Source organism: Oryx dammah, unplaced genomic scaffold (assembly GCF_014754425.2).
Source record: "Oryx dammah isolate SB20612 unplaced genomic scaffold, SCBI_Odam_1.1 HiC_scaffold_9, whole genome shotgun sequence".
NCBI classification, from domain to species: Eukaryota; Metazoa; Chordata; class Mammalia; order Artiodactyla; family Bovidae; genus Oryx; species Oryx dammah.
In genome coordinates this window covers 28,041,081-28,068,350 of record NW_024070193.1, presented here as the reverse complement: position 1 = coordinate 28,068,350, position 27,270 = coordinate 28,041,081, and the positions used below count along the sequence as shown (strand labels likewise).

At 39.9% G+C, this 27,270-nt stretch overlaps 1 protein-coding gene across 2 annotated transcripts in view; it reads left to right on the top strand.

Annotated features, from left to right (window-relative positions):
* FRMD4B (FERM domain containing 4B) overlaps positions 1-27,270 on the top strand; it is a 203,592-nt gene that overhangs the window by 106,287 nt on the left and 70,035 nt on the right. For both annotated transcript variants that reach the window (XM_040247230.1, XM_040247232.1), the window contains exons 6-7: positions 15,312-15,368; positions 16,177-16,199. In XM_040247230.1, the coding sequence (XP_040103164.1) occupies positions 15,312-15,368; positions 16,177-16,199 (80 nt within the window). The remainder of the gene's footprint in view (positions 1-15,311; positions 15,369-16,176; positions 16,200-27,270) is intronic.

The window sequence follows — 27,270 nt, the reverse complement described above, 5'->3', positions numbered from 1 at the left end:
AATAAACCAGGCTACCCATTTCATTAAACCTGTTGAATCAGCCATAAATAGTTACAATTTTAAATTTACTAAGAATGCATGAAACATATAAGAGAATGAATTACATCTCAGCTGGAGTGAAGTCAGTAAATATTTTGTGGATATTAGACACCAACCAAGAGTGTCTTGTTCACTCCTTGGAGAGACCAAAGTATGGGCTCAATACGTGCTATGGCAAAGGTGGGGGGCACTGTGGAGGGTTGGTCCCAGCTTGAATCCTGACAGCACCACTGAAAGGGGGCCTTAAATAAGTCTACTGTGATCCCCTAAGCTTCAGTCCTCTGACCTGTGAACTGAGGTAATATTAATATCTCCTCATAGGGTTGTCCCAAGGACTCAATGAATTAATATATGTCCACCTCTAGGAACAGATCATTAGCACTTACATGTTTCTGATTTTTGTTTTTGTTGTTATTGACAATATTCTTCCAAAATTCCCAAGGGGACTTTTATAAGCTGTTACCATTTATAAGAAAGTGTTAGTCATTCAGTCCTGTCCCATTCTGCAATCCCATGGACTGTAGCCCTCCAGGATCCTCTGTCCATGGAATTCTCCAGGCAAGGATACTGAAGAACTTGAGCATAAATAACCACAATTATGGCATAAAAGGAGGATGTTGGTGAAAACAATTTAAATGCAGCCTACTCTATTGGGAAAAAAAAAAAAATGGGAGGACCAAGCAAATGGAGGCACAGTAATCCTAAAAATAAAAGTATCACTGAATGTTCACTCCTGCAAAAAAGCATCTAGAATATTAGGATAGGATACTAACTTTGGTGGGGCTTATTTATTCAAAAGCTTAATTTTAACATCATGACCATAACTTTCTTTCTCGTGATTCATCCTTTTCTCCCTCTAATCATCCTTGATTATCTTGTAAAGCACCTTGCACTTTTTTTTTTTAATATGACTAGTTTTTCTCCAGGACCCTCTACTGCTACAAATTCAAATTGTAATCATAAATCGGTGCCAGGGTGCATTTAAGCAATTAGAATGCTGTAATTAACATCTGCTGTGTATGTAATCTAATAATGCATAAAGATAAGTACAGAAGCAGAGAGCTAGGTTCTGAGTGTCTAATGATGGTTATTCATCTGTTCTCCAATTGTCTCCCCTCTTATTTATCAGCTGTGGGTGCCTTGGAACCTCCATGCCTATTAGCAGCAGAACCTGACCTATTTAGGCTCCCCTTTCTTGAATCTCTTAATGATTTGGCTGTAGGTCACTACACCTCTCATTTTCAGAACAGTGTCATGAACACTCACTCCCTTGCTTTGTAACTGTGTTGGTGTGAGTGTTCATTAAAGGGATTCAGATATTGTTGGCTGGAGCCAGTCTCTCCGATGTTTGGCCATGTGACAGTCTCTTTCTTCCTGGGTTCAAAAGAAATAAAGCAGAGCCTCCAGATCTCAGAATAGGAGGGGAAGCAAAAAGGATTAGATGGAAGAAGACTCATAGTTCTGGTGATATTTTTTTGCACCATCATCTGGTAGAAACTTGTTATTGAAATGTTTGGTTGTTTTTTTCTAGTATAGATTAATTCATTTAAAAATATTGATTGAATGTCCACTATGTGCTAGACACCACACAGGTGCTGTGTGTACAGGGGTGACTTGCAACATTGTAAACCAAGGGTCCCCAACCTCCAGGATCTAACGCCTGATGATCTAAGGTGGAGCTGATGTAATAATAATAAAACAAAGTACACAATAAATATAATGTGCTTGAGCCATCCCAAAACCATCTCCTCCAGTCTGTGGGAAAATTGTCTTCTGCAAAACGTCCCTGGTGCCAAAAAGGTTGGGAACCACTGACTTCAGTAGATCTCTGCCCATGTGGGGTTTAGAGTTTTATGAGATTAATACCATATTTCACAAATTGTATGTAATACACAGTTCCCATTCACGCTGTCTTAGTAATTACCTTTTGAGCTAGTTTGTTGTTTTTGTTTTTTCCTCTTTGGGACCAGGATCCATCTAGGATCGCACATTGCTTTTAGATGTCATGACTGCTGATGCTGCTGCTAAGTCGCTTCAGTCATGTCCGACTCTGTGCGACCCCATAGACGGCAGCCCACCAGGCTCCCCCGTCCCTGGGATTCTCCAGGCAAGAACACTGGAGTGGGTTGCCATTTCCTTCTCCAATGCATGAAAGTGAAACGTGAAAGTGAAGTCGCTCAGTCGTGTCCGACTCTTAGCGACCCCATGGACGGCAGCCCACCAGGCTCCTCCATCCATGGGATTTTCCAGGCAAGAGTACTGGAGTGGGGTGCCATTGCCTTCTCCGGTCATGACTCTATAGTCTCCAAAATGGGAAACAGATGTCCAGTCTTTCCTTGGCTTTTCTTACTCTGGTGTTTTTTAAAAGTAACGGCCTTTTGCCTTGAAGAATGTCTCCCAACTTGTGAAATATGGATTTGTCTAATTCAATGATTCCAGACACACAGCATGTTGGTTATGTCTCCGAATCATCTGAGAGATTGGCGAAACTACAGAGACCCACAGGCTGCCCTGTTTCACCATATCCTGCTTCATGAGTCTGGGCCTCTGTTCTTTATGGCTTTCTTGGTAACTCTACTATACAGGAAAGTTTCAGAGCCATGAGTCTAATATAATTTCTTTGTGGCAAGAATACTACATAAATGATGTGTCTTTCTCAGTGTGTCTCACAAGAGGCTTGCAATGGCAGTCGGCTTTGTTTTTAGTTAAGGTGGTATCTGCCTGAAATTCCCTGGTGGTCCAGTGGTTAGGACTCAGCACTTTCACTGCCATGGCCTGGATTCAATCCCTTGTTGGGGTACTAAGATCCTGCAAGCCTCACGGTGCGGCTAATATCTGCCAGATTTCTCTTCGTCTTTTCTCCTTTGTAAGTACTAACTTGTCTGGAGTCAGCACTTTGAGGCTGTTTGACCATCCTGTTTCCCAACAGTCTTTGACACAGTAACCTTGGCCTCCAGGGGTATTCTTGCCTAAGCCAGTTAGTTCTGTGGTTGTTATTATTCAGTCCCTAAGACCTGTCTGACTCTTTGTGACCCCATGGACTGCAAGCACTTCAGGCTCCTCTGTCCTTCGCCATCTCCTGGAGTTTGCGCAAATTCATGCTCATTGAGTCAGTGATGCTATCTAAGTATCTCATCCTCTGCCACCATCTTCTCCTTTTGCCTTCAATCTTTCCTAGCATCAGTGTCTTTTCCAATGAGTCAGCTCTTCACATTAGGTGACTACAGTATTAGAGCTTCAGGAACAGTCCCTCCAATAAATATTTAGGGTTAATTTCCTTTAGGATTGACTGGTTTGATCTCCTTGTAGTCCAAGGGACTCTCAAGAGTACTCTGGTTAGTAGTATGATATACATTGTAAATGGTGATTCCCTATTTATATCACCTTCAATATTTAGTAACAGTCATCTGTAAAGAATAATTTTCCTGTCTTCTCCTCTCTACCTTTTAAAATATTTTTAAGTATAAGCATCAACTTAGGGACTTTTTTTTCCCCCAGGGACTTTTTTTCCCCCCCTCAGTGTATTTTAATTTCCTCTCTCATTCATTTCGATCCTCTAACTGCTCCCACTGCCATAACCTTGGAATCAGCCCTTTTGCTTTCAGTGGAGAATGATATCTAGAAACCAGGGTCTTGTTGGAACTTCAGTTCAAGAACAAAAATATGTGCCACCTGTCCACCAAAAAATAACATGCATTTCACAAACCATACCTGGGCTCTACCATGGAAAAAGATGATCTGATTCACTTATTCTCATTTCCATATCCTTCTTCCTCATGTCCATATCCATGTATTCAGTTCTATTATCCTCCCACAACCCAACACTAATTCACATTCTCATACTTTTTTCTCTTGGCTCCTATCTTCATTGTGATCTAGTTTCTGAGAAGCAGTCTATCCAGATACTTTGGTCCTACTGCTTATGTCTTTGAAACTGTGATACACACCCATGAAAACACCGGCGCTTGGTTGTTCTCATGGTTCAGATAGCTGGAAATCAAGGCAAATCAACTGTAGAGTGAATCAGGACACATCCTTCCTTTTTTAAAAAAGAAAGATAAAAATGCTCCCTCTCATCACTTTTTCGGTCACTACTCTTCTAGTTGATATTCTACAAATATTCTGAGTACTTGCTGTCTGCCAGACAGTGTTGTAGGTCCTGGAGATATAGCTAGGGCCAGAATAGATAAAAACCCATGCCCTAGGATCTTAACCTATTACATAGAGGTGATGGTGGATATGGAGAAAGACAATAAAGACGATGAGTAAGGTTATATTGCATTCGAAGGTGGAAACGCGGTCACCACACACAGTAGCACAGGTTACTCAATTCCCGACTCTACCCAAAGGAGACCTTGGACCTGAGCAACTCAGGATCAAACTGACATTAAGTAAAATGGGAAAAATGGGAAAGACTGAGGGAACATTGGTAGTTCTGTTTTTTTCCTTCCCTTTATATTAAAGTATACACATAGGAAAGTGTATATAATGTAAGGGTGCAGTTCAATGAACTTGCACAAATTGAACACATACCTGTGACTAGCATCACTGTCGAGGAAACAAACATTACCAGTATGTGAGAAGTCTCTCACATGTTGTTCCAGTCATTAATTCCCCAACTACCAAGACTTATATTAGCATTTATCAGTTTGGGCTGATTTTGTATTTTATAAAACTGAAGTCCTGCAGTTTATACTTTTTAAACGTATGGCTTATATTTATGAGATTCATTCATGTTGCTGTGTCTAGTTGCAGCCAGTTGATTCACTTCCACCCTGACTGGCAGATCAGAGTATGAGTATACCACAGTTTACTGGCTTCCCTGGTGGCTCAGCTGGTAAAGAATCCGCCTGCAATGCGGGAGACCTGGGTTCAATCCCTGGGTTGGGAAGATCCCTTGGAGAAGGGAATGGCTACCCACTCCAGTATTCTGGCCTGGAGAATTCCATGGACTGTATATCCACGGGGTTGCAAAGAGTCAGACACGACTGAGCGACTTTCATTTTCACATTTACATAAATGGGCTTTTAGGTAGCTTGCAGTATTTGGTTATCACAAGTAGAACTGCCATAATGATCCTAGAACCTGCTCTTTAGAGGACATTATGTAAACATAGTTGTTATGTGCGTACCTAGGCGTAGAATTGCTGTACCATAGTGCATGTGTGTAGTATGCTCTAGTCGACCTTACCAAAAAGATAGTCCAGAACTAACTTAAGTTGGTCTACCGGCAAGGTTTGGAAGGAGTGCTATATTTTGATGTGTTGAGTAAAATGTCTTCTTTAGTACAGTGCCGTCAGTTATACCACCATACATTGCAAAGAACTGAACCAAAATATTATTTACAAACAATTTCACTATGTGTCTAGGAAATAAAAATAAATTAGCTAAAGTGTATTAGCATTATTGGCTTTGGTGAAGAAATTAAATATGTTAAATACACTAAAAATAATAATAATAATCCTACATAAGGATAACCAGATTAGTAGAATGAAAAAAAAAAGTGGGCCATTTATATAGAAAAATGTAAAAGACATTATTAATCCTGACACAGGATGTAGGTGATCTTCATGTTATATCATAAAACTTTATGATCACTTTAGAGCAGTTTCAATAGAGATGTGTTATAGTTCCAAAGAGGAAGACAAATTACTCTATCTTTTTAAAATCTTGATGAGATTATTTTAAAAATTTTTTTAAAAAACAGAAGTGGAAAAGAATGTCAAAGATTATTATGGAAAGTTAAAGCCTTTCTCAGATACTGAGACATAATATAAAGGAAGAGTGATTAAATGTTATGGAACTACATGAAAATTGAGCAGTGTCCCAGACCAAAGTAGAGAGCTGTAGATATAATGATATATAAGGATGTAAAAAGCAACATGGTAAACATCAGTGCAGAGAGAGTAACACTAAGAGTCTTGAGGGGCTACTCTTCATGATAAATACTTTATATTTAGCTCCAAACAACTCAGTACTTCAATATTATCACTCCCCATTTTTCGGGGGGGAACTGAGGAGTTTCAGAAAAAAATTACATACTCAAGGACCCATAGATTCTTCCAGTGTGGGAGGCCCAAGTCGAGTCTGACTTCACAGGAGAAGGAGAGAACGCCAGAGGGGAACAGCTTGAAGGATACAATTTCTGCTCCATACACCAGACACAGCATTAATATTGGTAGCTCAAGTTATAAAAATAAATTCTCAAATAGATAAGTGAAAAAAAGGGTCATTTCACAGATAGACGGTAGTAAATAATAGGCAATTGCAAGGGAAATGCGGAAGTTGGTTAGGAATCAAAAATTTACAAGCTGAAACAATTTTGCAGTATTATTTTGCACCTTTCTAATTAACAAAATCAGTTTTTTAATTTGATATGGTTTATAAACTATATATACATTTCCCTAAGGTGAAAAAATTAGTAAGCATGTTTGATATCTTGATCCAGGTGATGGTTATGTGAGTATATACACACATCAAAATTCATCAAGCTACACAGAGTTGTGCATTTTACCATATATACTTCAATAAAAAGGGGAAAAATACTCTAAAATGTGTTAAGTGATGAAATAAGAATTATTTGTGAGAAAACAAAGGTGGAAATAATTAGATGCTGCCCAGTTAAGGTTAGTGTAAAACATTCAACATGGTGAGTATAAAGCATTTAGCTACAAATTTGAAATACACTTTCCCTTAAGAGCCAACGCTCGAGAGTGTTACAATCACTTACATAATGCACAATGGTCATTAAGGTTAAAAACAAAGCAGCTGCTGAAAAGAACATAGTTATCACTGGTCCTAAGAATCAGAAACTGCTCTCATAGGTTCTCATAAAGGGGTATTATACGGTGTGATGAACCATGTCCTGAACAACACACCTAAAGTTATTAAAATAATGAGTTTCTGAGGCATATTTCTTATTCATTTCTCATCATAAGCCAGAAGAGTGATGCTGGAATACAGTTTAAAAAGGAAAAAGAGTTTTACCTGTGGAAATCCTCCTGGTTTTGGTTTGTAGGTTTCTGATGAATCTAGCTTAATCTAGGAATAAACTCAGTGAATCTAGAGCAATGGTTCTCAATTCGTGTTCCCAAAGGAACCCTTTGGCAACTCTGGAGACATTTTTGGTTGTCACAACTTGGGGAGGCTGCTACTGGAATCTAGTGAGCAGAGGCTGGGAACAATGCTTAATACTCTACAAGGTACAGGACAGGCCACCTACCCCCATGAAGAAATTATCTAACTCAAAATGTTAGTTGTACTGAGGTCAATCTGAAAGAATGAATGGAAACAGTATTCACTGAGACCATCCTATGTGGACATTGCCTCTCACAACTAGCTTCGATGAAAAAGGAGAAAATACTGGTTTATTTACACATGGAGAAGAGGGAGTACAAGTGTGGTATTTATGGCCTGGCCCTTTAGGGGCATGATAACTCCTAGAAAATAGGAAATTTTATTCCTATCACCGTGCACCAGGAAAGAAGTTTTTATGGCCTAGTGAGAACTGTCTTGTTAGATGGTAAGTAGGTATTAAGTGTTTATGTGGACCCTTCCCTGCCTGATTGTATACAAAAGTAGTCAGCCAATTGCTCTGGTTTCTCTGGCCTGGCAGAATCCTCCCTCCATGTAGACGTGTCCACAGAAGGTATTAGAGAGGCTCCCAGGATCCTCTAGTACCAACTCATTCATTTGTATCCTTATCCCACTAGTTAATCTCACTGTTTGCAGGCTTACTAGTAAACCAAGGTAAGAGCATGTAGGTAGCAAACAAGGTATCATTCTTTACAGTTTTTGAACTTTAACCGGACTTTGAAGTCTGGCCCAGCCTAGCAGTGGATACAGTCAGTACCAACATTAAGATGCTCCTTTCTATCCATCTACGGTCACTGATTGTCTCTGGTCCACATCTTCCCATTGTCATTCATCATCAGAGAGATCCCTTAGTTCCAATTTGGAAAACCCCTAGGGAGAAGTCTTTGAACCATCCTCCATCTCTTGCCCACAGAAGGATGATTGTATTTCCATTAGATCCAGTGAGGAAGGAAGCAAGCAGTTCTCCAAAAGAATGGGATGGTCTGAAAGTGGGGGCAGAGGGAGGTCGGGGTATAATGGAGAGGAAGTCAAAACAAATAGATATCCAACACTCCAGAAAAATACATCCATTTTTTAACAAGCTTTTTATTTTGAAATAATTTCTAACTTACAAAAGAGTTGCTCAAATAGCACAAGAAATGCCAGTATGTTTGCCAAGCCAAATTCACCAATTGTTGACATTTTCCACATTTGTACTGTTTCTCTCTCTCCCCCGACACACCTCCAAATGTATTGCATTTTTTTTCCTGAATCATTTGTGAGTAAGTTACACTATTTACTCCTAAATATTTCACAGTGTATTTCTTGGGATCAAGAACATCTCTCATAGAACCATATGACAGTGATCACATTCAAAACACTTAACCATGAACCTATATGTTGCCTAATATACAGTTCGGTTTTATATCAGTAGCACCTTTATAACAGCTTTCCCTCTTGATCCAGAGGGATCAAGCATTTGATGTAATACACAGCATTTAGTCGTTAGAACTCTTTAACCTTCTTTGCTTGCAAATAGTTCATCAGCCTTTCTTTGGCATTCATCACACTGACATTTTCAAGAGTATGGGCCAGATGTTTGTCTCAAGGTTTCTCATAGTTAGATCTAGTGATGTATTTTTGGCAGGAATACTACCCAGCAGTGTGCTGGAGTCAGTCAGTACCAGCTATGAGAGCCAATTCTCACATAACTTCCCAACGCTATGTTCTGTAATACCATAATGACAGCTTGAAATCCACTATGGTGGGAATGTTTGCATGTTGATTTCATGGAAATCAATAAATTCTACAAATCAGTTCTTGTACCCCCTTCCCCATTTCTGGTTGTGAAACATCTACATGTACTAGCACAGCACTGTATATAGATGAAGTTACATCCTTTTCAGGGCTTCCCTGGTGGCTCAGGTGGTAAAGAATCTGCCTGCAGTGCAGAATACCTGGGTGCAGAATACCTGGGTTCAATCCCAGGGTCCAAAAGATCCCCTGGAGAAGGAAATGGCTACCCTCTCTAGTATTCTTGCCTGGAAAATTCCTTGGATAGAGGAGCCTGGTGGGCTACAGTCCATGGGATTGCAAAGAGTTAGATACAACTGAGCGACTAACACACATGTGCGCGCGCGTGCGCACACACACACACACACACTCTTCTCAGTACATACCATCAGAAGGCACGTGATGCTGGTTTTCCTAATTACTGGTGATATCTCATCCCTTGGGTAGGATAGTACTTGTCAGGTTTCACCATTGAAGAATTACTGTTTTCCCCTTTGTAATTAATTTTCCCCTGTGGAGTAATCCTTTGTGATTATGTAAATATTCTGACCTGTTTCTCTTCTAATTTTCACCCAATTTTTTTTTTTTTAGATTTTCTTATAAAATTAGTTTTACTTGGTTTTCTTAGCATTTGAATATATACCAAATGAATAGCATTTGAATATATACCAAATGAATAGCATTTGAATATATATATCGGTATATATATTAAAAAACAATCATTATTTTTATTTATTGAAGTGTATTGCCTGCATCAATACTGCATCAATCAGTACATCAGTACTATAATTGTTGCAAACAGTAATTTTTATCTCTTTCATTTCTTCTACATTTATTTGTTGATGTTCTACAAGTTAATTTTTTTTTTTTTTTTGGTAGATTTAACCCTAAACTAATAGACTTAGAAACAAACTGGGATTTCTCAACACTTTATCAAGTAGTTCTCAATCTTAATGTCTGTGACCAGATTATTAATGTTCACTGCTATAGTTCAGAATAAGTTTCCATGGAGGACTTTATCAATACAGAAAATGCAGAATGGGTCTTCAGAAATAGCTTTCCCATTCTACTGTCAATACGTGTGTTTGATGGTGACATGCTGTCCTACCAACAGGATAAGTAGCATTGGAGTCATTTCTCTGGCCTCATCTGATTGCATTTTTACCATGCTTTTAGAAGATTCCTGGTGAGATTTGCACTGGAGTCACAGCTAATTCAGTTAACTAATGCATGGTAGAGCAGAAAGAGTGCAGAGTCAACATCTGCTGGGGGACTGAGTAGTATACTTCTCGTTCCTGTTCCTCAGTGCCGTCACTGAGGATGTAAAATCACAGGAGTCACGTTTTCACTAAGTTCCCTTGCAAGTTCTAAAACCTTCTTTTATTCTGTTCACCTACTTGGGAATGGATACCTAGAGTTCACCTCATTAGCTTGATGTTTTGGTCAACTGGGCTAACAAGCCAAGGACAAGGATAGGATGTCCAAAGTGGAGCCTGAACCCAGTGCCCTAGTGATGGAATCCACAATCCAGTTAAATTAGCAGTGGGAGTATAGCCCCAGCACTTGGTACTGTTTCATGTTACCTCTGTGCATTCAGCTACATCATTTGACTCACGCCTCCACTTCTCTTTGTTCATCCTTGACAGTCATGGAAAGCCACTGAAGGATTGCATTACCCCTGTCTTTGAGGTGATCCCTTTCTCAAGTGTTAGCTTGCCCAGTACCTATAAGGTTACCTCTGTTGCCATGGTTGTAAGTAAAAGAAATGTTCTATCCAAGAGCAGACTGCAGTTTCTAAAGAACTTTTACCCTTCTGGCATGAAATTCTAGAGTTCTGTATAAGTCTTAATTAAGTTTCACCATATGAAAGCACTGAGAACCAGGCAAAATCATATTATTCTTGGTTCATCCATTGTTTGAGATGAACTCCACACACAGATCAGATAACCTTGACAATCAGTACTGGAACTTAAAATATGTTGCCTTGGGTTTCCAGGACAGTGGTTAACTAAAAGGTGAGGTAGGGGCTAAGATGTTTAAAAGAATGTGGGGCTTTGCCAAACCAGGCATTGTCCTCTCCTCCTGGAATGAGACTTTTCAAGGACCCTACCTCTGCATCGCCCCGGTGCCTTCCTCCACCACAATTGTCTTGGGGCCACTGTGTAGGTGGCTGGAGCGGCCAAACAGACTTAATTTGAAGGAAGTAGGGAAGACCACTAGACCATTCAGATATGACCTAAATAAAATCCCTTACGATTCTACAGTGGAAGTGGGAAATAGATTTAAGGGACTAGACCTGATAGACAGAGTGCCTGATGAACTATGGACAGAGGTTTGTGACATTGTACAGGAGACAGGGATCAAGACCATCCCCAAGAAAAAGAAATGCAAAAAAGCAAAATGACTTTCTGAGGAGGCCTTACAAGTAGCTGTGAAAAGAAGAGAAGCTGAAGGCAAAGGAGAAAAGGAAAGATATACCCATTTGAATGCAGAGCTCCAAAGAATAGCAAGGAAAGATAAGAAAGCCTTCCTCAATGATCAGTGCAAAGAAATAGAGGAAAACAATATAATGGGAAAGACTAGAGATCTCTTTAAGAAAATTAGAGATACCAAGGGAACATTTCATGCAAAGATGGGCTTAAAATGGTATGGACCTAACAGAAGCAGAAGATATTACAAAGAGGTAGCAAGAATACACAGAAGAACTGTACAAAAAAGATCTTCACGACCCAGATGATCACGATGGTGTGATCACTCACCTAGAGCCAGACATCCTGGAATGTGAGGTCAGGTGGGCCTTAGGAAGCATCACTATGAACAAAACTAGTGGAGGTGATAGAATTCCAGTTTAGCTATTTCAAGTCCTAAAAGATGATGCTGTAAAAGTGCTGCACTCAGTATGTCAGCAAATTTGGAAACCTCAGCAGGGGCCACAGGACTAGAAAAGGTCAGTTTTCATTCCAATCCCAAAGAAAGGCAATGCCAAAGAATGCTCAGACTACCGCACAATTGCACTCATCTCATACACTACTAAAGTAATGCTCAAAATTCTCCAAGCCAGGCTTCAACAGTACGTGAACCATGAATTTCCAGATCTTCAAGCTGGTTTTAGCAAAGGCAGAGGAACCAGAGATAACATCCAATGGATCATCAAAAAGGCAAGAGAGTTCCAGAAAAAATCTATTTCTGCTTTATTGACTATGCCAAAGCCTTTGACTGTGTGGATCACAATAAACTGTGGAAAATTCTGAAAGAGATGGGCATACCAGACCACCTGACCTGCCTGTTGAGAAATCTGTATGCAGGTCAGGAAGCAACAGTTAGAACTGGACACGGAACAACAGACTGGTTCCAAATAGGAAAAGGAGTATGTCAAGGCTGTATATTGTCACCTGCATATTTAACTTATATGCAGAGTACATCATGAGAAATGCTGGGCTGGATGAAGCATAAGCTGAAATCAAGATTGCCAGGAAGAAATATCAGTAACCTCTGATATGCAGGTGACATCACCCTATGGCAGAAAGTGAAGAAGAACTAAAGAGCCTCTTGATGAAAGTGAAAGAGGAGAGTGAAAAAGTTGGCTTAAAACTCAACATTCAGAAACTAAGATCATGACATCTGGTCCCATCACTTCATGGAAATTAGATGGGGAAACAGTGGAAACAGTGTCAGACTTTATTTTGGGGGGCTCCAAAATCACTGCAGATGGTGATTGCAGCCATGAAATTAAAAGATGTTTACTCCTTGGAAGGAAAGTCATGACCAACCTAGACAGCATATTCAAAAGCAGAGACATTACTTTGCCTACAAAGCTCTGTCTCGTCAAGGCTATGGTTTTTCCAGTAGTCATATATGGATGTGAGAGTTGGACTATAAAGAAAGCTGAGTGCCAAAGAATTGATGCTTTTGAACTGTAGTTGAAAAAGACTCTTGAGAGTCCCTTGGACTGCAAGGAGATCCAACCAGTCCATCCTAAAGGAGATCAGTCCTGAGTGTTCATTGGAAGGACTGATGTTGAAGCTGAAACTCCACTTTGGCCACCTCATGCGAAGAGCTGACTCGTTGGAAAAGACGCTGATACTGGGAAAGATTGAAGGTGGGAGGAGAAGGGGACGACAGAGGATGAGATGTTTGGATGGCATCACTGACTCAATGGACATGAGTTTGGGTAAACTCTGGGAGCTGGTGATGGACAGGGAGGCCTGGTGTGCTGCGGTCCATGGGGTCACAAAGAGTCAGACACGACGGAGCAACTGAACTGAACTGAACTGAACTGTGTAGGTGAAAAAACCTACAGGTGAGGTTCGTATTTGCCTCCCTACTCCTCTAGAGCTGTCCCAGCTTGGTACTTTTCATACCTCAGCTCCTCATTTCAGCATTTTTAATATTTAATGACTCTTCTAAGTTAGAGAAATATTTGGCAGCTTACTTAAAAGTATCTGAGGTCTTTTTATCTGCTGGACTTCCATTTACTAAATTGAAAAGCTGGTGTGTAAAACAGTGTTCAAATGATTCATCTAAGATTCTGATGAAGCAAAGGGGTCACAGGGTAGCAGAGGAGTTGGCAATAATTTTCAATATATTTTATTCATCTTTAGTTGTTTTTTTTTTCTTTAATATTTGAACTAACACACTTGATCGCCTCTCCAATTTTAAGACAAATTTGACTTAACGAGGTCAGGTCTAATTTCAAACTCAAAGATGTTTTACAGCAGCCCCCCCCACCGCCCCCGCCGGAAGCTCCCCTCCCTCTGCATGAGTTTCTTTTTCTTTGAAGAGAAGGGATTCAGCCTTTCTAAAATTTAAATCTTGATCAGAGCCTTCCTCACCTGTTGGATTAACTGCTTCATCATCTTTCACCAGATTAGAAAACCGTTGTCTCTTGCCTGAAAGACAGAGGCCAATTGATTTCTGCAATCAACCTGTTTCTTTGATTTTATAATCTGTTTCTAGAGATTATAGGGGAGCTTTGAATTCCAAGGCTCTGGGCCTGTCAGCTTTTGAAGCAAAAAACTTTGAATCAGATCCTCTGCCTCAGGTTTCAGAAGGAATACTTAGATGTTGGAAAATGAAGTTAATTTGTTTTCATTCTGTAATAGAAGGGAAACACAGATAATTATCACTGCTGACATTGTAACATCCCCGTTTGGGGGTTTTATATTTTTATTTTATGAGTTCTAAAAGAATTATTACTAGTTTCTGTTTTTTGGGTGGTTTTTTTTTTTTTTTTTTGAGAAGCCCAGTCAAGTCATTTGGAAACCTTCCAGAAATTCTCACTGAGCTAACTGCTTCTATAAACCTACACTACCTAATGTGCATTTACTTTAAACTACTAAATTACTTACCACTGATACACTTGGTGTAATTACAAAACTCTTCAGCCCAGATTCAACAGGTAGAAAGGAGAAAGAAAATGTGCAGGGCAATTTGCAGACCTGTGTTCTTAAACAGTATGCAGCCTGAGTACTAATTATACAGGATTTACACCAGGAGAGGGTTATATGAAATTGTTTTAGCCTGTGGTAATGCTTATAAGCTAGCATCTTACCAAAAAAAAACAAAAATTTTTTAAAATAATGACCCTAGTCTACTACTCAGTGTTGAATTTATCATACAATGCAATAATGGTATTTACTTATGTTATCACATTTAACAAAATAAACAAAGGTATATGTGAGTATTATTGATAGAGGCAATCCCCCACCCCCACCCCCCCACACTTGTGCATCCCTTCCTGAGTAAGTATTCCTGTTAATTACAGCCTCAAATTCCTATTCTGCTTTGGGATCTTAAAAAATAAAATACTGGAAAAGGGATAAATTAGGATTCATCAAACTTCAGTATAAAGCAACAGAATTTTAATCTTTTAAGCGTTTGCTGTAACTGGTTCTTAAGGCTTTACATTTTCTCTATAAAACTATAAATATTAATTCAAGAGTCTCATTGACACAGAAGTGGAACTTACATTTTTTATAATATTTGCATTGTGTATGTATACCAAAATAATTGCTATGATGCAGGAAAACTAAGAAAATCAGAGTGTAAAAATGAACTTAGATAAAAATTATTCATTCATTTAGAGTCTGTCTGAATTTTCAGTCATGTGTGTTCCTTCCAGAATACTGCTCTCAAAACACAATTTCCCACAGCTAATTAAAGCACGCACTCTCTTTCTCTTTTACACACACACACACACACACACACACACACACACACGCTGTGGCTTCCCCTTAACCCTGGAAGCGTCTCTCCATGCCCCCCTCCCTTTCCTCTGGAATGGTATGATCTGCATTTGATCGTAAACTGGAGGTGCCAAGCTGTGACAGCTTCCCGAACTCCACAGCCGTTTGCTACGACCTAGGGCAGCCTGTGTTCAGTGATGCTTTCCTTTTCCTCTGACAGGGGCAAATCGAAGTAGACAGCGAAACTATCTTCAGGTTAGCGGCACTCATTTTACAGGTAAGAACTGACAAACTGCTTTTTACCCGCTCTTTTTGTGTATTGGGTTTTGTGAACTGCCTGAAATTCTGAAACTTTTGCATGGGCCAGTAGCTGATGTTCTAAAGTCTCCTGGTTGTTTGCCAGAATAAGATGTGAGCCACCGTTTTCTGTTTTAGTGTGGTTTGCATGATGAGGGAGAATGTGGCATTGTGTGTCTCAGAAGAAAATGAAATTTAGACTTCACTGAGGAAGGAGCGTTAAGATCATATTCCTGGCAAAGAGCTCTGGGTGACTTGAATTTGGGAGGCGGCAGTTGTCACAACAGCTGTAATTTGCATTTAAATTTAGTAACTTTTGTATACTTTTTCTTGGGGTTGAGTTAAAGAGCCCTTTAATTCTTAAAGGCATGCATAGTAGAAAAACAGTGGGTTCTATGCTGGTTTAAAAAAAGAAAGTAAATGGCATGTGTTGGTTTTTCTGTGTAATGATTTAAAAGGTCTGCATCCAGACTAGAAAGGGTGCTGCTCTGGTAGACAAGCATTTATCACGTGATCTTCGAAACTTAAAAGGAGAAATAATCATCTGTGCGTTTTCAGATAGATTTGTCTTGTCTGTTAAAAACAAGAAAAATTAATGAGTAATAGCAATGTCTTAAATGCCACATTTTTCTCCAGTGTGGTAAATAGGGAAGATGTTTCTTGTGGAAAAAAAACAAATTTTGAAACAAAACTCGGGCATTTTAAGAGTAGAGAATGATCAAGAGTAAAAATTCTTTTAGCTTGATTAACATCAGTACAAACTGATCATCTGTCTTTTTTTTTTTTAGGAAGCCAAAGGGGATTACACCAGGTATGGTTCCTTTTCTGATATAACTATGCAGAATAACTCACTGAATCTTTTAATGCTATTTTAAATAACAATGGATGCAAAATCAAAAGAAAGTAGATCCCTAGGCGAGAGACGGAGGTCTCTTTCCTCTTCAAATAGAAACCTATTCTTTTTGTGAATGAATCCAGGCAATGAAGCTTTCCAAGCCAGAGTGACAGAACTTGTTCTCAGAAATGCTCCAAAGTTCTATTTTCTGTCATCTGTTAGCAAATGAAAAAAATCTATAAAAAGCTTGGGTAACCTGTGCTGATTTTTTAAACTTATACTAATCCTGTGTTTGAAGCGATACACTATAAGCACAAAAAGATTAAATCCATCAGCTGCTTAGTTAAGGGATTAATAGGGGCTTTCTTTTTGCAGCTGCCCTGAAGGGGCCTCACCCTTCATACACTTGACCTAACAGTTGTATTGTTGCCACCGAGACACTTACTGGTCCTAACTGCCTAACTGGCCAAATCATCAGAGAGTGTTTACATTTGAATTCACCCTCCTCTGTCCTCTCCGTTCTGTTCTTTTCATGCAATAGTTGCTATTGGAGTAGTAGAAAGGGTTAAAGGTGGACTGGCCTCCAATTTGAAACAGGGCACAGGCTGATGACCGGCTGAAAGCCTCGCCTCTACCGTGTTAATGTTCTACTCCGGGTAAACTTTACCAGTAGATTATTTACAGATCAACTAGTATTCATTCCCTGCCAAGTCTTTGACTAGTGTGCTCCTTAACAGACTGATAACCAGATCGTGCCTTCCAGGCTTGAAAACTTGCAGTCACAGAGTCATGCTTCACTTCAGAAACTCGGTGCACTTTCCACATCTGCCCATTTAATTTGGTAGAATGACTGAGGCTTCCACTTAACATGACACGATCCACTCACTGCATTGTCCTTTTAGCTCTGTTTTGTGATTTAAAAAAATTTTTTAGGTTAGTAAATAAGCTTTGAAGGAATCATAAAAATTACTGAAAATGCAAGTCACTCCGTCATGTCTAACTCTGTATAGTCCATGGAGTTCTCCAAGCCAGAATACTGGAGTGGGTAGCCTTTCCCTTCTCCAGGGGATCTTCCCAACCCTGGGATTGAACCAAGTTCTCCTGCATTGCAAGTGAATTCTTTACCAGCTGGGCCACAAGGGAAGGCCAAGAATACTGGAGTGGGTAGCCTATTCCTTCTCCAGCAAATCTTCTCTGATAGCTTCCTTGATAATTCTTTTTAATTAAAATAAAATGTCAAGGCATAAAAAGAAGATAAATTAGTCTCTAGGTCGTTAACATCAAGAGAGGCTGTGTTCTCCACTCTTGTCTTCCCTGGAGGAGCCATATTTCCTAGGAAGATCAGATATGCAAGGAATTCCTTCGCTAGGGGCTGAGTCTGAAGTTGATTTATAAATGAGGGCTTTCAGAGCCAACAACTCAGACTCCACTGTCTGTGGACTGCTAACCCTTCCTCCCCCACTTTCTCCCGGTCAAGCATGTGATGGACACCCTCTGAGCCTCATTTCCCATCAAGATAATGGCACCTCCTTCACAGGTCTGTTGTGAGATTAACTGTATGGAAACATTGCCCCAGGGCGGTATCTGGCGTGCAGCAAGCTCTGTATACACTTTGGCTGTTATTATTAACTATTAAAGTATCATTATTTCCCTCTTCATTATCATCATCCTGTCCCATCTCTTGGCAACCTTTGAAGAGGTTTTTGGGACCTACATGGATATGAAGAAGCTGTAATCACACGGCAGGGGAAAGAATGAAAGAGAAAAAGGCTGATTCTGCAAACCTCCTTTAGGGAAAATGGCTTGCCTGAGGCAGAAGAAGTCTTTAAAAGAACTGTACTTGGGTAGCCCAGACCTTTTAGCCCTAAGATGTCAAGTTTGGAGAGTTAGTCTGGCCAAACCCAAGTCAGTCGTTTTCCTTTATTTCAGTGTGTTCCTGGTGCTTTCCTGAGTGATTACTAAAGAAATGGTGGACAGTGTTTTGAAATTGTCTAAACCATGCTAGGTAGTAGAAGGAGCTTGGGACGGGGAATCATGAAACCAGCACCATGAAATTGAATGAGCCCTGTGCTCATTCTCAGCCTCAATTTCCTCATCTGTAAATTGGGAGTAAGGAAAATGAGACTTGGCCGGGTAGTTTTGGTGCTATGAATGGGTTCAAGGACTTTGTAGATTATAATTTGTTGTCTGAGCATTAGTTATTGCTGATGAGATTGAAAGAATAGGAAATACGATCTTTTGTCATTGGGTATATAAAGAAGCAGAATTTTTGCTCATTGTCACCACTCCTTCCCGATTTGATCTCCTCCTCCCCTGAACGGAGAGGGTATATTTTTCCTCCGAAGTTTTGTTATAAAACTAATTTAGGAAAATCAGGCAAAAATAAAAAGTAGCATTTGTGGCAATGTTACATACTGTTTAGAGCGAAGACATTAGAACCAGACAGCCTCACTTCTGCCCGTTATTACCTGTGCAGTCTTGAGCAAGTTATTTAAATTTACCAAGCCTCAGTTTCCTCATCTGTAAAATAGGGCTTTTATTAGTATATACCCCATAGAATTGCTATGATGACTGATTGAATTAATATATATAAAGTACTTAGAATGGTTCCTCCAGTCGCCACTTTCATATTCCATCAAATTGATGGACATAATCTACTACTCCCCTGTTGTCTTAAATATGAATTGCTTCCCATTTTTTGCTGATATAAATAATACTTTGATGAACATCTTTGTGTAATTGGGATTGGAGTTATTTGTGATTATTTTTCTAAGTGATGTTTCTCCAGTGGGAACAAGCAAAGGCAAAGTCCTCAAAGGAGGTAAAGTATGAAGTGCTGAAAGGGGACTTATACATGCCTGATACTTCCTTGCTTCCTTCCAGAGAATCTGTTTTTCTGTCCAGAGCTCCCTCAGTGACAATTCCACATCTCTCTTGGGTTACATGCCATGGCTTTTAGAACTTAACTGAGTTTGCTCACTGAGGTTTAATTATGGATCAATAAAGATCCTCAAATACTACCCTCGTGGAGTAAAGCCATATAGCATTTTCAGTTAAAACACTGATTGAACACCTAATTCTTGAGGCTGCTCTGGGCCACTCACTCCTTGTGTGCATCATTCTTTCTCATATTTAGCATTTCTAAAGCTGAACCCGCCAGCATCCCAGCCCCCAGACCAACTCCCCCGCTGCCTCCCCTTGTATAAGCTGCTTTCTCTCTTGAATCATCTCTCAGGATTTTCCCTTTTCCCTCCCGCCTATCTCCTCCACCTCAGACAGCTCCCTTCTTTCCTTCTATCAGACCGCCAGTCAGCCTGACTGTAAAAGTATGCATGTGTGTGTTGATTGTTTGACTGCTTTCTATAACGTTATTTTAATAGTCCATGCCTGATTTCATTCAGTTCCTACCACAGTTTTATCATCACCATTTAACAAATTAATGGATGGAAATTTTAGGCCAAACTCACATAGTCAGTGAGTTCCTGAATCTGTTCCGATTCCATTGTGTACTACATAATACCCACACATAACCCCCTGTTGTCTTCCTAAGACATAAATGTGATCATTATTGTTACTTCCACACATCTCTTATCTCCCATTGCATAGACATCTACCTTCCAAAACTGTAACCTGGCATTCAAGGCCCCATATAATCTGCATTAATATATTTTAACTGCCCACGATCTGCCATTCATACTGCTTAATATTTGTTCCTGACTCTCTTCTCTTTTTTTTACATACCCTATACTGTTTTGCCATCACGGTTATGTTCAAATTCTTCTTCCTAGAATGCCTTTTAAAACAATAATCCTCCTCCTTATTTTGTTTCTGCCCTCTTTCCTTCAGAGTATTTTAAGTTAACACTATCATAACCAAGTAGAAAACCTTGCTCTCTGGAAAGTTAATTAAAATAGTGGCGTGAGGACTTCCATTCTCTTTAAATAGTTGACAGCCTGAATTTCCAAGTCAGCCCTTAAGCTGCAAAGATAACAAGCTACTTGGGTAACACAACACAGACAAACACAGGATTCCTGAAAGCTGACACGGCGAGGTTTTATCACTCAGCCAGCAGCAAATGACTTTGTAAAAGCAAGGCATTTCTTTTCTTTTCTAAGATCCTGAAATGTGGAAATTACCAAGAAACTATGTGACTAGGGCACTTTTGCTTATAAGAAAAAGTGACTACAATTTCATTTCAGCGCTGGGTCAGAGTGATAGTATATTGTCACTTATTTATATAGTAGGAATAATGCACAATTTACAGCTGTGCTACAAAAATAGCAGCTGTTTCCCATGGGAAAGGAACTTCTCTGGATGCCTTGAGAGGAGTTAATGAAGGGAGGGAAAAAAAAAAAATCAAAGACTTTTAAAGAACTTGTCCTCCTACTTGTTACACCTCTAGAGCGCTTAAAGCTCGAAAATATTCCATTTCTGGGACCTTTAAAATCAGTGACCATGTTTTTTTTTCTTTAAAAAAAAAAAAGTAGCTTCCATGGGCTAGGTGCTATGCTGAGTATGTCCTTACATCAATGGGAGGCAGATGTGAAGAGGAGCTTTGGAATTTAATTGCTTGGGTTCAAATCCAGGCCCAGGTACCTGCTGTAATACTGTGGGTAACTAACTTCTCTGGAATCTGGAACTCAGTTGCTTTGTCTCTGTTGTTTGGCTTTACTATTGCTATTAGTGTTAATCCACTGAACCTTCCCACCAGTCCTGTGATGACAGGCACTAGTGGTATCCCCATTTTACAGAGAGGGAAACTGAGGTGTGGAGAGAGTAAGTAGTGGACTATCTAGGTCACATGACTTCAAGAGTGGCCCAGTTAGGACTCTGCCTGAAGCTCTTGACCTTTGTCAGGAGTCTCCTTTTTAGTATTCTAACACAACCTTAAACTTGTAAGAATCATTACCTTCCATGCTGACAGAATAAAGAAGGCTGACTTGACAAAAATTTAATGTTTCTGTCTGATTTCACGCCAGAACTTTAATGAATCGGCAAAGAGCTTTTGTGAAAAACCTAGTAAGAAATGACTTTTCTTTCTCTTGGTGTTATGGCTATTTTAAGGCTTGATTTAAACATAGTTCTTTTATCAATCAGTTCAGCACATTCATATTTTATTTATTTTTAATGATGGGTAAATACTTCTACCTGTCAGGCTGTTTTACATGTTTTACAAACAGTAACTCATTAATCGTCATCTCTACTCATGAGGTTGGTGGAATATTATTCCCACGTTACAACTGAGATTAAGAAACTTTGTTTGGGTAACATTTATATTACTCATATTATGGTTTAACGTTTCCCCATGACTTCTCCAGATGTTGAGTTGTTACATTGAATAAACACACCAGATAACAACAAGTAGGGAGCTGCAGACAAATAAGCATGGGAACTATATTGTTAAAAGCAGAAACCAACAGATACTATAAAGCAATTATGCTTCAATTAAAAATAGATAAATTAAAAAGAAACTCAACAGAGTTTAAGTTCTTTTTGATCAGTTTCAAATCCATTCATGTGCATGGCAGATCTCCCAGAAGAAAACACACAGACAGTGTTTCCCACACTTTCTTGTCCCTGATGTTCGAGCCTCTTCCCAGACCAGTGTTCTGTGCACTTCACTTTGTGAAGTGGAGGCTTATTTATTTGGTGAAAGCTCAGTATTAAAATGCTTTTAAAAGATAAGCAGTTCCTTTTCTTTGTACTGCCTGTCAGATTCTTACATCTCTCAATTTTAATTCCAATAGCTCTTAGGGTAAACATTCATCAAATTCTGAACTTGCTTTTTCTAAAGAGCCCTGAATTTGGAAAGAATCATCCATCCCATACAGTGGGTGCTCTTTCATCTGCTCTGCACATAGAGTATTAGCGTTGCCCCATATTATGCATTGGAACTCTTCATTTCACGCATGATGAACTAACAAGTGACATACCCATGACAATTCAGGTTGACAGGACCAGACCTACAGTCCCAAGATCTCCCCTACCATCTCAGAGTACCATTCTGACTTACACGTGTATCAGGAGCCCTCCACAGATCCTTGCTGTCCCTGATGGAAGGCAGTGAGGGCAGCAGGCAGTGGACTCTCTGGTAAGCGGCGTTATCAGTGGCGTGGCCCCAAGTCTAATATTAGTCACTTGAGGAGATAGCTTAAGAGTGAGAAGGCAGGAAATGAGCACTCCATCAGCAGTGACCTTGGAATGCTTGGTCTTTTTCTCATTGCTGGACCCTATTCACCCTTGTATTCAATAGATTAAACACTGAATACCTACAGTGTGCAAGGCACTGGACCACTACGGGCTGTGGTGGAGGCAGACTAAATTTCCGGTCTTACGCTATTAGCCACAGTCATTTTACATCCTTTATAAGAGACACTGGAAAGTTCTGGGCCCTGGATTCAGACAGGCAGGCATGAGTTGAGTGAGACAAGCCTTCCTCATCTACTAGTGACATGACCTTGAGTCAGTTCAAGCCATTGAGCCTAAGGTCCCTTTTAAAAAATTTATTTGTGTTTAACTGAAGGATGATTGTTTTACAGTATTGTGTTGGTTTCTGCCATATATCAGCATGAATCAGCCATAGGTATACATATGTCCTCCCACCCCCAAACCTCCCTCCCACCTCCCACCCCATCCCTCCCTTCTGGGTTGTCACAGAGCCCCTGGTTTGAGTTCGCTGAGTCATCCAGCAAATTCCTCCTGGCCATCTATTTTATATATGATAGTGTTTCCATGCTACTCTCTCCATTTGTCCACCCTCTCCTTCCCAGCCCCCCAACACCTGTATCCACAAGTCTTTTCTCTACGTCTGCATCTCCATTGCTGCCCTGCAAATAAGTACGTCAGCACCATCTTTCTAGATTCCATATATGTGCTTTAATATATGATATTTGTGTTTTCTTTCTGACTGACTTTGTATAATAGGTTCTAGGTTCATCCACCTCCCTAAGGTCCCTTTTCTTTAAGGGATTTGTTGTGAGAATTGAATGAGATCACGCACCTTGCAGGATGCCTAGTACAGAATGAAGACTTAGTCCTTGGGACTTTGCTTCCACTAAGTCTGTCGAGTATACTGAGATGCATGGTGGTTGTTTTACCGTCTTAAATGTTTTCGTTTTTAAATTTATTTATTTTTGGCTGTGCTGGATCTTTGTTGTTGCGCTAGGGCTTTCTCTAGTTGTGGCAAACCGTGGCTACTCCTTGTTGCAGTGTGCGGGTCCTTGTTGCAGTGTGTGGGTCCTTGTTGCAGTGTGCGGGCTTGTCATTGTGGTGGCATCTCTTGTTGTGGAGCACGGACTGTAACTTGTGGACTTTGGTAGTTGTGACGCACGGGCTTAGTTGCTCCTAGACAAGTGAGATCGTCCCAGAAAAGGGATCAAGCGTATGTCCTGTGCATTGGTAGGCATACTGCTCACCACCAGCCTCCCAGGAAAGTCCCCCGTCTGAACCATTTTAAGTTGCTGGGCAACCATCACCACATCCATCTCCAAGATCTTCCATCTTGAAAAATGGAAACTCTGTACCCATTAAATAATAACCCTTCTCTCCTTCCCCCCGAGCCTCTAACAGTCAGCATTCTACTTTCCATCTCTACAAATTTGCCTATTCTGGATACCGTATATAAGTGAACTCATACAGTATTTGCCTTCCTGTGACTGGCTTCTTTCACTCAGCATAATGTCCTCATGTTTCATCCATATTGTACCATGTGTTAGAATTTCCTGTACTTCAGGACTAATATTCCACTATTACGTATTTACCACTTTCGCTTATCCATTCATCTGTGAGTGAATACTTGGGTTACACCACCTTTTGGCTCTTATGGATAATACTGATATGAACACAAATATCTTTTTGAGTCCTGAATTTCAATTCTTTTGAGAAGGGAGATGTATTTTTAAAGAGAGTCCCTGGCTTCCAGACACTCCACCATTCACTGGAGTCGGGGTGGGATGAAGGCATTGGAATGTAGGATGGATATCAGATCCTTGTTCTAAATAATGAGATCTTATCAAAAGTAACACTTAAGAAGCTCAGTACTTACATTAGAATACTTTTGTAGGTGAATACTTGTTGACATGGAAAAATGATTACAATATAGAAAATAGAAAAAAAGCATATGTGTCATCCTTTTTTTTATTAAAAAAAAAAGTATGCCAATGTATTCAAATATATGATACGTGTATAAAAACTAGTCTGTAAGTTATAGCACAGTGTGGTAACCTCTAAATTGTTTTGTTCATACAGCCCCATTCACTTGTATACTTTTAATTATTTATTTCATTATACAGTTATAGATTTGATAGTGAAAGTCACTCAGTTGTGTCCAGTTCTTTGCAATCCCATGGATTATACAGTCCATGGAATTCTCCAGGCCGGAATACTAGAGTGGGTAGCCTTTCCCTTCTCCAGGGGATCTTCCCAACCCAGGGATTGAACCCAGGTCTCCTGCATTGCGGGCAGATTCTTTACCAGCTGAGCCACCAGAGAAGCCCAAGAATACTGGAGTGGGTAGCCTATCCCTTCTCCAGCAGATCTTCCCAACCCAGGAATCGAATCAGGGTCTCTTGCACTGCAGGCAGATTCTTTACCAGCTGCGCCACCAGGGAAGCCCATAGTTGTAGACATGGAGAACTATATTAACATCATGTATATTGTAAAATACTCAGAAAAGAGTCATCATCAAAAGCAATGACATATAGTAACATATCCAGAGAATGCATACAAAGAAAGTATCATTAGAAGTTGTAGTATTTTCTTTCTGCACAGCTAAATACTCCCCACTACAAAGACTGCTGTAGAGTGGATTCTGAAGTTAGGCAAAACTGAGTTTGGCTCCAGATCCTGCTTCTCACTGGTGAACAATCTTAGCTGTGTTATTGAACATCTCTCCATTGCAGTTTCCCATCTGTAAATAAGAATAATTACGGTTCTTTTTAAAAAGTAAGAAAAAATTTTTAATTGAGGTATGATTGACTTGTAACCATATATTAGTTTCAGATATGTAACATAATGATTCAATATTTGTATTTATTACAAAATGATCACCACAAAAAGTCTAGTTAAAATCCATCACCATACATAGTTACAAAACTTTTTTTCTTGTGATGAGGACATTTAAGATCTACTCTCTTAGCAACTTTCAAATTTGCAAAACAATATTATAGTGCATTGCACACTGCCCAGTTTATGGTAGAGGTAAAAAAAAAAAATTAAGCCGATACTATTGTCATGACTAAGAGTTATCGTGGGATGGGGGGGATAGAAATGTTTGCAATTTGCCTTCTTCACCTGTCAGTGTGTTTTCATTTATGAATATACAGTGCTTATGTCAGAATTTTTTTAAATGTTATTTTGTCCTGTTAAAAAACTCATAGATTAGCACAATGACCTACAGATCTCTGACACTGCATCGTTTTTCAAAACAAATGTAAGATTCATGGAACACTACCCACTTGACCTAACGGAAACTTCCCAAACCAAGGCTTAAAGCCCTTCCCTGCCACCCCAGAGCACCAAGGCAGCAAGCTTGTGATTCCCCCGGGCATGTGGGGAGCCCTGTCCAGAACCTGCTGGCCTCCGGGGGTCTGTGTGCCTTTGTGAACAGGCTCATTTAGTTCTGGGCACAGGCGCCTGAGGCTGGGCAGGCAGAAAGGAAGCAATTAAGACAGTGGAAATCTACCAGGGAAAAATGCTGTTGGTAGGGCAGACTTCACCAGGGTGTGACCTGTGCAGTCACACAGGCCCCCCTGCTCAGAAGGAACCCACGCTCAGTTTGATACTCTTCTGTAGCCATCTTGAGATTCCTCATGATTTTTTAAACAAAGAAGCTCCACATTTTAATTTTTCACTGGGTCTTGCAAATTGTGTAGCTTGGTCCTGGTTGTTGAAAACTGTAAGGCCTGGGTATTAGATGGATTATTAAAGAAAAGGTCCTCTTGTAGGCGTCTAAACAGGTACTCCGTTGATGAAGGTAGAACCACACAGAATTCTGCAAAAAAGCCCTTTTGCCTATATGTCTGGGAACCTCTTAGCCTTTTTCTGATTTCAGTATGTATGATCTCCCAAGTCCGAGGTACAGGGAATAACATAACCTAGACCTCCTAGAGCCATTATGAAAATCAAGAGAGAAAATCCCCATAAAAGAGTTAGAACTGTGCCTGGTACCTGTAATTCTCATTTCTGGCAACAGTGGAATATCATCAGCCCTGGCTCAGACCTTGGGGTTTCACTGGGTTCCCCTCAACTCCTGGCAACCACCATTCTATCCTCTGTCTCTCTGAATTTCTAAAGTGTTTTTATTTTCAATATTTACAGATTTTTGTGTTAACCTCATTCTCAGCCTAAGTCATTTTTGTAGATTATATTTCTTCTAAAAGACATGAAGTTTCAAAGTAGACAGGATCAGAGTTCTTGGCAAGCTGGCTAATGTTTAGGAAAAAAAAATCTCTCATCACATTTTCATTATTATAAGAAATTCTTCAGATCTTAAAAAAAAAAAGTAGTTTGACAGTTGATCCCTATCAAGCATGCAGATGGACAGAGTAATTTGTCCTTGGTTACAAGTTAGACAACAGACAAGAGTTTAACAAAGGAATTCTAGATGAGAGGACACTGTGTTTCCCACAACACAAGCTGGTTTCTTGTCTCTGGTAGAATGCAGAGATAAGGAGGGTCTGATACAAATTCCATGGATTGGTCATGATATTGGAGGAGCAAGTTTCAAGGCTGCATTTCCACCATTTACCGTGGGTTCTGTTGCATCAATCCTAAAGCCACTTACAACTAGGGACTTGCCAAGCTGCTTCCAAAGTTCTTTACCCATGTGGTTTATTACCACCTGTTAGGATTGCCAGACTGAACACATAAAATAAACAAGGCATAACTTTTTTTAGTGTGTGTTCTAAATGTTTAATCTGGCAACTCTAACATAGATCACCCACTGGGGATTCTTCTCAGTGTTAAGAAGCCACCCCTAGCCTGTTCTGAGGATGATTGAAGTAAAGTGTTTGGTATAATTGTTAGTTTTCTGTGCTGTGATCAGAAA